This window comes from Aspergillus tubingensis (genome assembly GCF_013340325.1).
Source record: "Aspergillus tubingensis WU-2223L DNA, scaffold_9, whole genome shotgun sequence".
Taxonomy (NCBI): domain Eukaryota; kingdom Fungi; phylum Ascomycota; class Eurotiomycetes; order Eurotiales; family Aspergillaceae; genus Aspergillus; species Aspergillus tubingensis.
Genome location: NW_023336283.1, coordinates 1,373,084 through 1,387,981, shown reverse-complemented (window position 1 = coordinate 1,387,981; position 14,898 = coordinate 1,373,084). Strand labels below are relative to the sequence as shown.

Sequence of the window (14,898 nt, the reverse complement as noted above, 5' to 3'; positions counted from 1 at the left end):
TCCTCATTGAGCCTGACACGCTTAGTCATCTACATGAAAAGGAAAGCGAAATGAACAATGGAGACAACCCCAACAATAAACAGTGCCTGAATGGCTTGGCAGCAATCCAATAGTCCAAAACAAAAGAAACAGAAACGAAACAAAAATACTAAACGAATACAACACCGGATCACGGGTCACACAGACATTTGAATCCTGGCGCTTGCAGAACATGTAATGTACTTTCCTTATGCTGCATTGGATGCATCACAGCACAACACAACACAACTAAACACTCTACGTATATAATTTTAGACAGGTTCATACGCACACACACCTACTGGCCTTGGAACGTAAGCGCTGCACTCTCATCTCCGAATCCTTGGCTGTATCAGCGGAACTCTATTAATAGGCGCCGCCACACACACCACCACCACCCCTTTCGTCGCAGCACAGCTTCAAGTTTAGGCGGCGGCGGAGGCGGCGGGTATAGGAGCCGCTTGAGGTATTTATGCTAAGCTCATTGGTTTGTGCTCCACGTGCTGCTTGACATTGCGCATTAGGATTGTATTGTTGTACTTTGTTGTTGCCAACTGGCAGTGAGTAGTATCTACTCCGTACGGCTTATTGGTATGGCTGGTTTAATTTCCGTCATGCGCTGGGCGGGCGCCTTATGCATGCACCTTGGTCGATAGATCTGCTGTAAGCAAGCCTGAAGTACCGAGCGGAGTTAATGTCTGATCAATGAGCATTATGAACGCTCTGCTTACCGCCAGGCTCAGCTCGCATACATACAAGGCTGTGTGATGAGTATGACAAGGATTGGATTGGGCTGGGAACCGCGCCCGCCGAGGACGTGCCAAGCACAACGGGTTGAAGTCGCACAGCCCATGTCAGCGACCGCCATGGCCTTGTAGGGCGCGCGACAACTCCCTATGCAGGCCAAGACGGATGCTCGGCGCCTTCCACCGTGCGAGGGCGAGGGGAAAGGGTGGTTGGAGTTGTTGGCTGTGACACCGCATGCCGAGGCTCGCCTACAGATTACTTACACATTACAAACCCCCCGGCCAAGAATACACCATACGGAAGCAACCATGCTAATAGGCTAAATAATCTATATTCATCTCTCGTCGACTCCATCCACGCCAGGCAACAAGAATCCAAGACCGGTCCCTGCGCAATAAGTCTAACCAACATAGCCAAGAAAATTTCCCCCCACTGTAAGCCATAGAGCGAGAAACCCAGCCAAGAGCCAAGGAAATAGCAGAACATCAGTGCACAGTATTAGCAACAAATACCCCTGAGAAGGTGGTACGCTCATCGGTATATATCAACATGAGAAAAGCAGTTTTGGGAATAATTAGGGAAAATAGAGCAAAGACCCGCAGCATTGGCGCCCAGCGCATGCTGCAAAGGGAAAAAGCGAAAGGAAATTCAGCAAATCAGGCAGCAAGCAAGCGCATCTACCGAGAGAAACGCTTGAAGGCCATGGTAGCAACCAAGCCGGTCGCCAGCAGAGCACCACCCATGGTGACAGCCTGCAGAGCGGCGTTCAGCATCTGGCGCCTGTTGCGGCCGCGGCAGCGCTTGAAGAAGTCGGCCATGTCGTTACCGCGGGGGAAAGGAGTGTCGGGGACCTCCTCACCCAGGAACTCGCAAAGCGGGCCCCAGCCCTCGCCGATCTTGTACTCGAGGAGCCTCTCGGGAGGAACCAGGCTGCGGACCTCCTCAACGTGGTCAAGGTAGACCTGCTTGCCCTTGTTGGGGAAGTCGCCGCGGAAGAAGGTCTGGAAGAACTTGTTGAGCATGGGGTAGTACATGCTAGCGGCCCAGCTGAAGTTCGAAACGAACTTGTGCTCAGGGTCGGAGACACGCCACCAAACGGTCTTCATGACGGAACTATAGGAAATCAATTAGACTGTGTTTCGGATCGCAGAACGACAGAGTATAACATACGCATGCCACGACTCAACATCACGGGTGGTCAGAATGACCTTGGCGTTGGGGTAGGCCTCGATCAGCTCCTTAGCAAAGGCACAGGCAGGCCAGTCACAGACGGCCTTTGAAAGAGTCAGCGTGCGAGTTCGTTGCGAGTGATCTATAGTAGCAACCTACTTGGCAGTCTCCCAAAAGCTGGTCCCATTCCTTTCTACCGAACTCGCCGACACCGTCGTACTTGGCAGCGAGAGCATCGTGCCACATCAAGCAGTCGGGAGGGTTCTCCATACTGGCGGACATCATGTGGTAGGTCTTGACGTAGCCCAGACGTTCGAGGGCAATGCGGAGGGCTGTTCACAGAGCCAGTCAGTCATGCATTCCGTCGTCTGCCTCCCAAGTAGCACCTACAAGCAGTTCCGGTTCTTCCCACACCCAGAGCCAGCACCTTCATGGGCACGGTGCGGTGGCACTTGCGGCGGTCGATGCAGGTGTCATCGGTGAAGATATCAGTGATTGGCTGGGGAGCCAAGTTGTCGGCGTGAATCAAAGACATGATGGATTATCGGCGGAGATAGATGTGTGGTTTGAAGTAGTATAGTGAAGCGAACTGGACGTACTACCCGGGGGCTCGCTGGGGGTGTAGTGTAGTAGTAATGAAGGTGTTACTCTGCAAGGGACCGCTGGTCGCAAAGGAAGGAACAGGTCTAAGGACAGAAGACGAACTGAATCCAACCCGAGGAAGACAGACAAGGATAGAGACAAGAGAAAAAGAATGGAAGAGAAGGAAGAAAGAAGTGGATTCCAGAGCAGGCGTTGCAGAGATTAAAAGGAGCCCGGGAGTAGATCAAGAACAATCAAGGTGATGGAGTCGTAGATAACCCAGAAGGACCCAGAAAGGTTAGTCTCGATGGTGGGAGGGTAATAATAAGATCAGACTAGGAAAAGCACCTTGGCGCCTCTGCGCCGAAAGAGTAAATTAAATTATTTGCAATTTCTGGATTTTGAATATTTTGAATAATAGTAAATGACGGCCAGACTGAATGTGGCAACTTTCCTGTCTTCTGGGGAAATCCGCGACGGAAACCTTGGATTGGTCTGGCCGGTCGTTTGGATCTTCATCCACTTCTCTGGACCATTGGAAACATGAATACTTCTGAAACGGCGTGCGTTTATTTCCTTTCCCCCAAGTATACTTTTTGTTGTCAAAATTATTATGTTTTTTATTTTATTTTTCTTCTTGAATCGAGTGATTCTTGTTCCCTCATTGCAATCAATTATTCATTTCCATCCCCTCCATCCCTTCCTTTCCCCGGCGGAGACCCGCCGGTTGCTCAACCCACGTTCTGCAAACATTCCTCACAAGGATGGGAAGTGACATTGATAAAGCACCTTGTCGATAGTAATGTAGGGCCAATAATAGAGTAGGGTAGTACTCCTGGGGTACAAAGTATAACCGAAGGGGAACCCATCCATCCATAGTCATTCTCTCCCCTCCCTTCTCCCCAAAAAAAGAAACCTTGGATTACCCGACAGAAAAATAGACGTCACCGGCTGACGTTCACCCAAAAAAGCCAGAAGGATAGTCAGGGGGTGGATTTGGTTCTCCTCCACTCAACATGAGGAAGCAGATGAATTTCCACGAATCTCGCCAAGGGGAAACCCGAGGTGCTGAGCCAGTCACAAGCGAGGAGGAGGCGAGAGGGGATTCAGGGAATCAATCAATTCGACTTCCGGGAGACCCAGCAGCGGTGCGCGGCGGGGCTCCCAGCAAGAAGCAAGAAGGGGAAGGGGAAAAAAGAGAAGATGGAAACATGCCAAGCCCGGCTGTCGCTGCATCCCAGGGATCGGCCGCGTAGGCCTGCGTTTCGCCGGTCGATCGTTGAGCTTCTGGATTCTCTGGATTGGATCTTGTCCTCATAGGCTCAGCTGTCGAACCGTGCCCGGACTCACACTCATTGGTTGAAGCCACAGTTGACGACGCGTACATTTCTCCGTCTGTTGCTGGATAGTGCCACTCCCCGCCCGGGCTAATGTTAAGCCACCCACGCCATTCCAGCAAGTAAAAGTAAAGAACAGAAATAAACAGGGGAAAATAATGGTCGAACCTTTTTATTTCGAACAAATGAAGATGGAAAGAAGAAGAGCCGTGCGTGTCAATTTCCAGCATGGTCTCCGCTCAGGGATACATACATGGTACGAGTTACGAAATGCGAAGCAAAGAAAAAGGCCTGAAACGTATCCTCTCCTTCCATCTCCACCATACTCCAGGGTCTGTTCTGTTACGTATCATACTGAGTATGCCCCTGCATTCCTACCTGTGCGGTGTAAGGGTGGAAATCTCTGCAAACTATGCTGAGCTGCGGTGTTTACCAACGCACCCATTCTGCTTTGAGATTTGTATGACCTGCAGAGTCGTCTGTCGATGTGTATACTTCGGACATGGAATGTTCACACATGGAATCCTTGTTCTGTAAGCCGGCATGGGGTAGCAAAGGTAGTGTGTAATTAGCATGGCTGGGAGTGGCATTAGTTCATTAGTTCTCTCCAATTCACTCCTTCCCGTGCTGCTATCCCAATCCGGCTAGTCCCTCATCCTGGTCAACACCATGAGCATCTAATCTTGACGACTCTTCACCCTTCAGTGTTTGGTATACAGATCCATTGCCAGACAAACGGTGGAAGACCGCTGGGATCGCTCCAACAATGACCATGGCGCTATGACACCTGCCTACGTGGATTTCTGCTTGTCCAGGCCGTTCAAAGCACCCCGGAACGAACTGGATCTGGGTCCTCACAAGCTACAAAGTATATGGCTCTCGAATCTGAATCCATCTATTCAAGCCCCACATCTGCGGCGACAATGAAAGCAAGCTTCTCCGGGAAGCCTCCGTAAAGCGTGCGTGCAAATGAGCCGTCACAATCAGGACATTGCATTCAAGTGCGTTGGACATGACCCTGATCCCACTACAGAGAAAGAGAGCTTAGAGCGGTGTTGGAACTTGTCCTATCTCACTGTGGATCTATAGAAAGATCGACAACTTCTCTACGAACTATCGCGGTCCTATACGGTGTACAACAGACGAAAGAGGCAGCTCTTGCCAGATATCATGTTTCGAGTATCCCAGGTAGGTAATCTAAGCGTCTGCTTAGAGCTTGACCTGCGAGTCCAGTGCCCGACACCATCCACTACGGTGCTGTTCAGTGTCCACAATCTTGCCGTGCGGATGCCCTGACACCGACCCGTGCCTTTGTTCCACTGTGGAACGACCTGGAGCTTGAACGGTTGTCTCCATCTGGTGGCGGCAGTACACTTCCACGTCGTCGTCCGCGTAACTTGTCCAAGCCTCATCGATTCTATCCCTCTGTGCCAATTGCAACGGTGCATGGGAATAACCTTCTGGGCAAGCATTTCTAGACTCGAACTGGCCAGATTTAAGATACAATAGTGTGATACCTCGTGGAACGCCACCCTTGGATGTGATCAACTCTGACGGTGGACAATATGTTGCCCGTATAGGCTGTGTACCCACAATATCCCGAGGCACGGGCTGTCTAAGGTTAACCGTCAGGAGATATTCGAGCAAATAATTTCCCCGACTTGCCCATGAGAACATGTGCATTTGGTCAGTGTATCATGCGACGCAAGTAGACCTGACAAAGTGACATAGACCTCTTTGCTGACGCTTGCTCATCTGCCAATTTGGCCACTTCAATTGTCTGTCTACCTCGCAAGCACCTGCGACGTGACGTGTGGTGGTGGCTCAGCAAGAGGACGGCGTCAATTTTACTGCAATAGTCGTTTCCGAACCAAAGAGGCAAACTCGAGATGATCCGTCTGCGAAACTAGTCTCCACATGTTATAAACACGCATAATCAGACAATCCCCACGCACTTCCGACTTGCCTCGTCTTGGTTGTTACGGCCGAGCCTAGAAAATTGAAACTCGCCTTACCCGACCCAGTCCAAGCTGGTGCTACGGTCAACTAGTCCGACTGCCCCGTGAAAGTGGAATTGACTAGTGCCGCCCTCTCCGCAAGCCAGAAGAGTCTCGAAGGCCTATGCGGTCGTGAAGGCGAGGAGACCGGTTCAACGAGAGTTATTTCCTAAGGTTTCTTGAAATTCCCTGTTCCCTCATTTCCTGCCTCCCCCTTTTCTTTCTCAAAAACCGCGCATCTAGGGACAAAGTTGGAAGTAAACTGGAAATTGGCGGAGTGATAGGCCAAAAGCTCGACTGATAATCATCTGGGCAAAGTGGGCATGGATCCCGTCCCCTATCAATCAATCAGACGACCAGTCGTTAGATGAATCGTCGTAAGCCCCATCAACCTGCCCATATCAAGGACCGCTATCACTGGCGAGCCATCCGACGTGGGGTGGTGGACCCATGGGATTCCAATCCCCAAATCTCCGTCGAACTGCATGCGCTCGACCAAAATGGTGATGCGTTAGGTAACGTTATCAACTTGTCACGGCGGTTTATCTCCACGAAGGTTGATCGCAACACGACTGGTGGGTGAATTCTGCGTAGTCTGATGAGGATCTGCCCTCTCCTTCCGGATTTTGCTACGGAGCACGAGCCGGTGCGGTATTATCAACAAGACAGACCAGCTTGGACGTTGTTGAACAGTTCATGAAGTCGAGACAGAGGTGATACAGCGGTAATTCTTTCCCTGCGTACGGACGGTGTAACGGGATTGAGACGATAGGTAGGTCCCAAGTGCCGGTGCCGTCAATCAATCTCCATCACAGTTCACCGATCCAAGGCCAATGCTTGTCGGACCATTAGGGCCCAAGAAGGAGGTGTGCTTCCGGGAGGGTTGTCAAAAACGGTGTCCTCAGGCCATCCAGGTAGGCCCGATGCGATGACCAACATAAGCGTGCAGGGTAACGGTGCAGTCGTGCATCAAGCAAAGCAAAATTCCATCAAAAGAAAGATTGTGATCAGGGTGAGAGGCCCCTTATGTATGGATTGCCAAGAGCTGCTGTCACCATCGTCGTTGGCAGGCTCGCAATCGCCGCCCGCAATCACCTCATCTCCTCGGGGCATGTCGACCCAGGCAGGAGGCAACCCTCCCCCAGTTGAGAGCACCCACAATCAACCACATTTCTGGAATGGAGACGAACTACGGAGTCCTATTAGCCCTGTCATCGACAGATAAGCTTAAATTATTTTGATGGCGCGGCCGTTGCGTGCTGGCTGCGTTGAGTGGTCCGGTCTCAGTTGTGAGATGTCTCGGGTGATCCGCTGTCAAGCATCGCGGCAGTGAAATTCGGCTGTTGGAGGTCAGGCAGCAGCCATACCCCGTGTGAGTGCAAACATAGCAGACACACTTGGTCCCTGTGAACCCCTGGCAGACCCTGAAAGTGGCCCTGAGAGCGGCTCTAAGTGCACTCATTACAGACATCGCATGGCGCTTATTTGAATGGAATCTACTCGATTGGACAGTAGGATGCAGGTAATCCAGAAAGGGTATTAACAGTCGCCAACCACATACAACATTGGAAACAACCGCATGCAATAATGATATATAAAGAAACACGCCCAGACTTGATATCAGCCTAATGAACCCCTAACTCCTCTTGACCATATCCCGTGGTCATATATGCAATTGTATCGCCATGAAGCGATCTTTATACTTCTCCCTTCTTGCTATACTCCCCAATATTATCTCCCTCATTCCAGCTTATCCAAGTGTTCCAACCTTGTCAACACGACTTGCTTGCTTGTTTCTTCAATCTCTCCTGCAAGGAACACCTCGTCCAGAATAGCGTATACCTGTACAGCCATCAGCCCATCCGTCTGCCACTCTCTTCCGGTTCCAGACAATCCCAGTGATTCCATCCACCGCCCTATAGCTTACTTACCTTGTAGAAGTTGAACACCAAGTCCAGCTCACAGACGTTTCCAAAGAACTGATCCAACACCTCGACAAAGAAATGGATCGCCTCGAGGTAGGCCAGTTCGTTGTCGGTTGCATCGACGCAGGCGCAGAAGAATAACCCCGCATATCTCCGGTAGACGACCTTGGTACTCCGCTTGAACTCGACGAAATTGGACTGGTATTTCTGGTCTCGTGGGGCGACCAGGCGATGGACCTATCCAGCATACATTATTAAATCATTCCGGGGCGGGGTGTAGTAGTAGTGGTGGTGGTGGTGGTAGTTGTCGGGAGGGGCATATAACGAACCTCGCCCTTTAGCTTGACCTTTTCTTCATCCTATCATAAATTAAGAGTATTAGACGACATTCGAATCTGTCCAAGTAGGGATGCACTTACGCTATACGGCGCATACCATTTCGCGAGCCGCGTCTTCCCCCTGTTCCTGCGTTAGGGGGTGTAATTCATGCATGGAGATGGGGCATCCCGGGGGAACGCGGGGTATGACTTACTGGCGATTCTGCACCAGAATAAATGAGAGAACCATCCCGTAAGTAGTAATTGCAAGGGAGGAGACCAATGAGGGGGTTAAATCAGCAAAGCCAGAAGTGCAACGGGGGCGTCACTTGTTCTCCGCGGTGTCTCCGGCGGACAATGCGAGTCGAGACTCCATACTGCCGGTGTTGACCGCTTTGACCGTTGGGTCACCGATTGACTTTAAGCTTTCCAGATCGAATCTGCAGACAACCAGCATAATGAGATTGATTTCCATTGTTTTCACCGACTGCTCGCTGGGATCTCTGGAAATCAATAGTCTCTTCTACAGTTCTTCTCTCCTTTTAATCCAGCCCAACCCTTAAATCATTAGTCCTCTCTAGATAGGTGGTAAATAAGAGAACCAACAAAGAATCCAACATTCGAATCCGGCCTCACGGAGAGACCCTGCATATATCATCTGCCTTTTTCTGCTCTTTTCGCCTTTTTCTCTTTCATTCTTTCCCCTGCATATTATCTATCCCATCCCGCGCTGTGCAACCAACTATTTCCCCCAACCCGAATCCGCAATGCGCAACCCCTAGACTCCCACGATCTTTTCTCGGTCTTTCTCTCTTTCTCTCTTTCATCATCCTTCTCTCCACTTCTCTCCTCACCTCGCCGAGATCCCGATCTTAATATGAACTACTCCTCCTCCCCACAATACTACCGATCACCTCATTCATAAAACTGCACCTCCTCCCTTGCTTCACCCACTCTCCTCATTTCCCTCCCCCCCCCACACACACCCCCCTTCCTCACTACTACCACCAACTACCATCCAACAAACCTCTGCAGACGGCAGATTAAATAAAATAAAATGCCCGTCTACATGCTCTACGGCTTTCGCTGGCCGCGCGCCGGCTTTACCGGCATCCGTGTATACATTGTTCTCCACAACCTGGAAGACGCAACAGCCGAATACCTCCAACAACCCCTAACCAGCGAACTGGTCATGGAATCGCTCAAAAAGACCGAACCAAGCATCGTCTCCCGCCTACCTAACCTCCGTTTCATCGAGCAATACGATCCCGAAGACACAAGCGACGACGCAGTTAGCAAGCCATACGCCTACGTCGGTGGGAAAGTCATCTCCATCCCCGAGGATGTCGGTCCGACTCCCGAGACGAGCTGGAAACCAGAGGACATATTCCAGGAGGAGCCGCTGGAGAAGGACGCCATGGAGGCCTTGACGGAGTTTCGGGACAAGTATGCGGCGGGAGAGCGCATTGGCTGGTGGATTGTGTATAACGGCGATCCGGAGAGATGGTTCCCTCACGATGAGGAGGAAGATGGGGATAGTTTCGATGATGGGTACGATGAGGAGGGAAGTTATGCCGATGGTGGAGAGTATGAGAGTGATCAGACGCAGACGCCGCCGGAGACGCCTTCTTCTGCTACGGTGGGTTATTCTTTTGGTTGATCTATGATGAATCTTTTGCTAACGGTGATTGCGGTTGTATAGATGCGATTCCCCGAGCGGTTGACTCGATTGTTTGCTAGGCGAACAGCTTGATGGCCACGGCTATGGCTATATCGCAATACTCTCTACGGCTTATGACGTGTGCGTGGCTAGTTGCTAGCATTTTGTTTCCACCAGAAAGCGGGTTTGGGTGTTTGGGTTCGTGCATGTGGTTTCATTAGCAGTGTTCATTTTTGGCGTGATGAATATCTATCTATTTTGGTTTCGTTCCTCATCAGCGACGGTCTTTACATAGTACCGTATCCGCCCTTCTGCCAGCTAGCGTCGAAGGTGGCCTGGTCGACAGCGAACTCCCGGATGTAGTCCTTCTCCAGGTCGTGCGCTCTCTTTCCGATCAAGACCAGACTGTGCAGAGGCCGGCCCATCTCGACCTCGGCCAGTTCCTTCAGGGTACCGGCGACCAGCTTCTGGTCCGCAGCACCCACACGCGCCGCGCCGACAGCAAGACTGTCCGGTCCCCAGACACCTTCCTGGCGCTCCTCCTCAGTCTCCAGCATCTGACCTGCACATTGCGCAACGGTCATATAGCGAGGGGGCTCGTAGACCAAACGACCCCGAGCCATGTTTTCCAGCGACGGCTCCTTGACCTTGATGTCCAACAGGACCAATGTGTGCAGACCCAACTGAACGTTCTCCTTGACCCGATCGTAGTAGGATGAGGGCTTCCAGTTCTCAGTGAAGAAGACCATGCTGACGGTCTGGCCGAAGTTGTACAGCTGCAGACCCGTGCAGCCGATACCGGACATGATGGAGGCGTTAGGGATGACCTTGGATTCGATGCCCAGTTCGCGGGCGCGGAGGACTAGATCTGTGTGTGTGGTGGCGCTGACGAAAGTCAGATGACATGCCGATGTCGCGCCAGAGGATAGTGAATACTATACATACCCAAAGGGATCTCCAACGACGAGGAAAGCAACATCGACCTTGTCGGCGTCGGCGAGAATCTCATCGCTGCCACTCTCGACCTTTTCGCGGTCGGCCTCGATAACAGGACGTCCATAGAAAGCTTCCTACTAAACCAATTTATTCCAGTTAGTCAACTCCGCACCCTAGAACACATATCTTGTAGTACTCCATCAGGCGACACTCACTAGTTTCTCCTTATCGACGAGCAGAATGGCCGTGTATGCCTCCAGATAGACACGCTCGGCCTTCTTGACGATCTCCAGACCGCGGACCGTAATATCGGTCTCATCAGCCAGACCAAGTCCTACCAGGTAAAGCATTGTGAATGTACAATTTCAAATACCACAAATAATTGGAATTATAAGAGCGTTTGTGAATATTCCCACCAGCCGGGAAACTTTCGATATTCCCCCACCAAATGCGGCGGAGGGCAGCCGGACATCGGATCATGTGATGATCCGGCTTATGCACTGCACCAGTCCAGTCACCTGAGGGTGTGAGATTCACGTGCACCAACCAGCATCCAGGCACTGTTTCCTTCTTTCATACTTCGCTGCTTCGAATGGATGCCACATTGTCAATATCCGTCCTATCTTTATTCTGAGCAGACTGAGATTCGGACTCCTCTTGTCAGAGTATTTGCAGTGGAGCATGCTCGATCAGTGTTCCTATAATCTGCATCATGTCGACTGATCGTACCCCCAAGTATCGGCAGGAGATCCAGCAGGTAAGCACTGTTCTGATTTCCTATCTGGTCTGATGCTATGAGAATCTGTGATTTGATTCTCTTTTGTTGGTTGCGGCTGCGTGAGTCTAGTCTGTTTGTGGTATCATGCTGGCTCTATTTGTCGCTGCTGTGATAAGTGATGCTCCGCTTTATCGATGTGATCTACGGAGCTTCATTGAAGCAGCGGTAATGCATGGAAGTGGTGAATCCTAGCATGCAATGGTGCTTTGCTCCTTTGCAAAAATGGACTATAAAGGATCTTCTGACTGGAAGTGCTCTTCTACTTCTTGCCAACTCGCTTGACTGGGGTCTACTTGGATATTGCGAGTCTGCTTGTTGTTGAAGGCACTATCTCCAATCATGTCTGCGGATCCGTATGATTCGGATGCTACTATCTCATGGCATGGATGGGACCATTTGGAAGATGGCCAAATGACGACTGCACCGCCGGTGCCAGTTGTCCCAGCAATTCCAGCATCCCCAGCGGTCCAGCAGCAGCCGCGCGACGAACCGTTGGACATGTACATGGGGATGGATGCAGATACCAGGGAGGAGTTCAAGGAAATGCTAATCAATTTCTCCCGCAAGATGATGTTCGTCTCTGGTGAAACTGCCGAACCGTCTGTTGAGACCACGACTCTCATTGAAGATATTGTGCGCCAGCAAGTTGTCGAAATTGTATGCTCCTCCCTCTCCTGTGTTGCGAACTCCGCTAACTCCTGCAGCTCGCAAGAAGCACTGCCCTAGCGACTCGTCGCGGCGTGCGATCTATCTCTACCGATGACTTGATCTTTCTCATTCGCCATGACAAGGCCAAGGTGTCGCGTCTCAAGACGTTCCTGTCCTGGAAAGATGTCCGCAAGAACGTCAAAGACTCCGACGACAAAGGCGGCGCTGATGCTGCAGACTTCGCAGGAGCTGATGACCCCATCGCCGGCGGAGTCGTCGCAGGACCGCAGGATGTTGCGTCAAAGCCCAAGAATAAGCGTGCTCGCGTTGGTCTCGCCTGGGACGTGAACAGCTTCTACTCGGTGCAGGTTCCCGAACGCGAGGACGAAGAAGATGAAGAAGAGGAAGAGCAGAACTACGCTACGCTCCAGCGCCTCGCCGCGGCCGATGAACGTACCAAGAACATGACCAAGGAAGAGTATGTGTTCTGGTCAGAATGTCGCCAGGCTTCGTTCACCTACCGCAAGAGTAAACGGTTCCGCGAGTGGGCCGGATTCGGCATTGTGACTGAGTCCAAGCCCAACGACGATATCGTTGATATTCTTGGTTTCTTGACGTTCGAAATCGTGCAGACTCTGACCGAGGAAGCACTCAAGGTCAAGGAGCGGGAAGACCGCGAGAAGAACCGTCGTGGAGGTGGTGAGAACGGCGAGAGCAGTAAGAAGCGTACACGCGAGACTGGATTGTTCGATCCCCCTGAGGAGGGTCGTACCCCGGTTGAAACCAGACATATTCGCGAAGCGTATCGGAAGCTGCAGGCGACTCCTAATAAGAACATTGCGATGTTGCTGCACAATGGACGCCTGCCGGCTAAGATGCCATTGCGATTGGTAGGTCCATACCTGATATTGGATATGGTGGTAGATGCTAACTATGACAGATTTGAGGAATTATTGGCGTTAGCGATGGCGTGGGCGTCACTTTCACGATACCCTTGGAGTTACGATAACATGATTTCTTATTTTCGGTGCTCTTGGTTGAACTTGGTTGGTTCTATTGATAATCAGGTTGATGGACTGGTCCTTTGGAATTGACTGGTCTGGATTGATCTTTTGGAGCTTTGGGAATCATGTTAACGGATGGGATGTTTCTTTTGTTTCTCTTTTGTCAAGTGTTACTTGATTGAACATCTTGTATGAACATCTTGTATCACTAGTTGTTTACCTTCGTCTCGTTGGACCGGTCTACTTGATTGAACTTGTTAGTTCAGCCTGGTGCTGTTTCCATACTCGTTCTCTTGTCGACTGGTCCTACTTGACTGGACTTGTCTACTTGCAGCTTGAAGCTAGCACATAATTCAATGATTATCTTGCAGTCCTACCACTGACATAATACTAATCATATCTCATAGCCCATATCAACCCTTCCAGACTTACTCAGGATGCGTCCGTCTCCCTATAACCCAACCAGTTAGCAACCACCCCAACCCTCAAACCACCCTGAAAGAAAATGAAAAGGAAGAAAACTTACACTCATCAAACTCCGCCCTCCCCACCTCCCTAATACTATTAACAGCGGGCACATCCCCCCTAGCGACACTCTTGACCGTCTCCACAGCCCGTCCAATAACCCCCTTCCTCGAAACCGCATACACCGCGGTCTTCGCCTCCAGCTTAATCACCCCGATCCGCGGATCCTCGGGCCCACCATCATGCACTCCATCGCCCAAATCACCCAACCACGCCTGCAACGCCGGCGAATAATACTTCTTGACGGTCTCCTTATCAGCCACGATACTCGCCGTGCCGGAGATAGACGCCCAGGACCCGCTGATGGGGTCGAGGAAGGACATGTTGGTCTCTGTGGGGTGGGCGGTTAGGTCCATGGTCTTGTGGCTGAAGAGGTTCGTGTGGAAGATTAGGGTCGTGTCGCCTTTTTCCTATAATTCATTACATTTGAATTAGTTATATGTTCCATTGTTATTATTCTCTGGAAAGTAAGAGGGGGTGGTGGATTACCTTCCCAGCAAGAGCCATACACCGACTCGTGAGCAGATCATCCTCCGAGGACTTTGTCGTCAACATGCCGAATTTCTGTTCTGTGATGAAGGTGGACAGGTCGGTGATCTTTTGGGAGAGTGGGATGTCCTCGTCTAGGGATTTGGCTTTGTAGGGGTCTAGGGGTTGCGTGCCGCTGGTGGTGGGGATTGTGGTGGACATTTTGTTGCTTTGTTTTTTTGGTTCTTTGGTTGTAGCTTAGCTGTTGGGTAGAAGGTTGGTGTAGTTAATTGTAGGATGGATTGTAGGAGGGAGAGGTAGAGTGGTGATTATTTTATATGATATGTGATATAGTAGGAGAGAGAGGGTTAGGAGGATGGCGTAGAAGTGACGTCAGGAGGTGGTAGTACTACCACTACTACTTACTATCTTTAGCAGGGTTGATTGATGTGGGATGGTGTCATGGTCAGATTGATGTCAGTGGTGACGATCGTACCTTGTACATAGTAGCCATAGTATTGGAGGTGCGATCCTGGGGTAAATAATTTGAGTGTGTTGATTAGTGGTGGTGGTTGGTTGGGATGGTCCCGTTACTCCGTCCCGGGTATATACAAATGTGGTGGTGTGTCCATTGGATGATTGCGGGATATTCCTTTGGGTTAGCATTAGCTTAATAGTGGTAGGCATTTACTATCTAAATAGTTTCCATGGTTATCGATAATACTGTGGTTGATTGTGTGGTGCTGGGTAAATACTAGGTAAAGCGGCTACTATATATCTTGGTGT

At 50.8% G+C, this 14,898-nt stretch overlaps 6 protein-coding genes across 6 annotated transcripts; 2 read left to right on the top strand and 4 right to left on the bottom strand.

Moving 5' to 3' along the window:
* Positions 1-1,442: 1,442 nt before the first annotated feature.
* AtWU_08537 (sulfotransferase family protein) lies at positions 1,443-2,470 on the bottom strand (the record flags this gene model as incomplete). The annotated part of the gene is made up of 4 exons (XM_035503645.1): positions 1,443-1,878; positions 1,936-2,039; positions 2,095-2,267; positions 2,326-2,470. 4 exons carry the CDS (start codon positions 2,468-2,470, stop codon positions 1,443-1,445), a joined length of 858 nt encoding a protein of 285 aa, XP_035359538.1.
* Positions 2,471-7,591: 5,121 nt separating this feature from the next.
* Positions 7,592-8,343, bottom strand: AtWU_08536 (AP-2 complex subunit sigma; the record flags this gene model as incomplete). Its single annotated transcript, XM_035503644.1, has 5 exons — positions 7,592-7,693; positions 7,783-8,013; positions 8,106-8,135; positions 8,196-8,235; positions 8,309-8,343. The coding sequence occupies 5 exons, from the start codon at positions 8,341-8,343 to the stop codon at positions 7,592-7,594; spliced, it is 438 nt and encodes a 145-aa protein (XP_035359537.1).
* An 807-nt stretch (positions 8,344-9,150) lies between these two features.
* On the top strand, positions 9,151-9,846 carry AtWU_08535 (developmental regulator FlbE; the record flags this gene model as incomplete). The annotated part of the gene is made up of 2 exons (XM_035503643.1): positions 9,151-9,732; positions 9,796-9,846. 2 exons carry the CDS (start codon positions 9,151-9,153, stop codon positions 9,844-9,846), a joined length of 633 nt encoding a protein of 210 aa, XP_035359536.1.
* A 194-nt stretch (positions 9,847-10,040) lies between these two features.
* dph5 (diphthine synthase) lies at positions 10,041-11,039 on the bottom strand (the record flags this gene model as incomplete). The annotated part of the gene is made up of 3 exons (XM_035503642.1): positions 10,041-10,638; positions 10,699-10,823; positions 10,905-11,039. 3 exons carry the CDS (start codon positions 11,037-11,039, stop codon positions 10,041-10,043), a joined length of 858 nt encoding a protein of 285 aa, XP_035359535.1.
* Positions 11,040-11,806: 767 nt separating this feature from the next.
* Positions 11,807-13,061, top strand: AtWU_08533 (transcriptional regulator SPT3; the record flags this gene model as incomplete). Its single annotated transcript, XM_035503641.1, has 3 exons — positions 11,807-12,124; positions 12,172-13,005; positions 13,056-13,061. 3 exons carry the CDS (start codon positions 11,807-11,809, stop codon positions 13,059-13,061), a joined length of 1,158 nt encoding a protein of 385 aa, XP_035359534.1.
* A 486-nt stretch (positions 13,062-13,547) lies between these two features.
* On the bottom strand, positions 13,548-14,334 carry AtWU_08532 (blue light-inducible protein Bli-3; the record flags this gene model as incomplete). Its single annotated transcript, XM_035503640.1, has 3 exons — positions 13,548-13,570; positions 13,646-14,054; positions 14,134-14,334. 3 exons carry the CDS (start codon positions 14,332-14,334, stop codon positions 13,548-13,550), a joined length of 633 nt encoding a protein of 210 aa, XP_035359533.1.
* Positions 14,335-14,898: the final 564 nt, after the last annotated feature.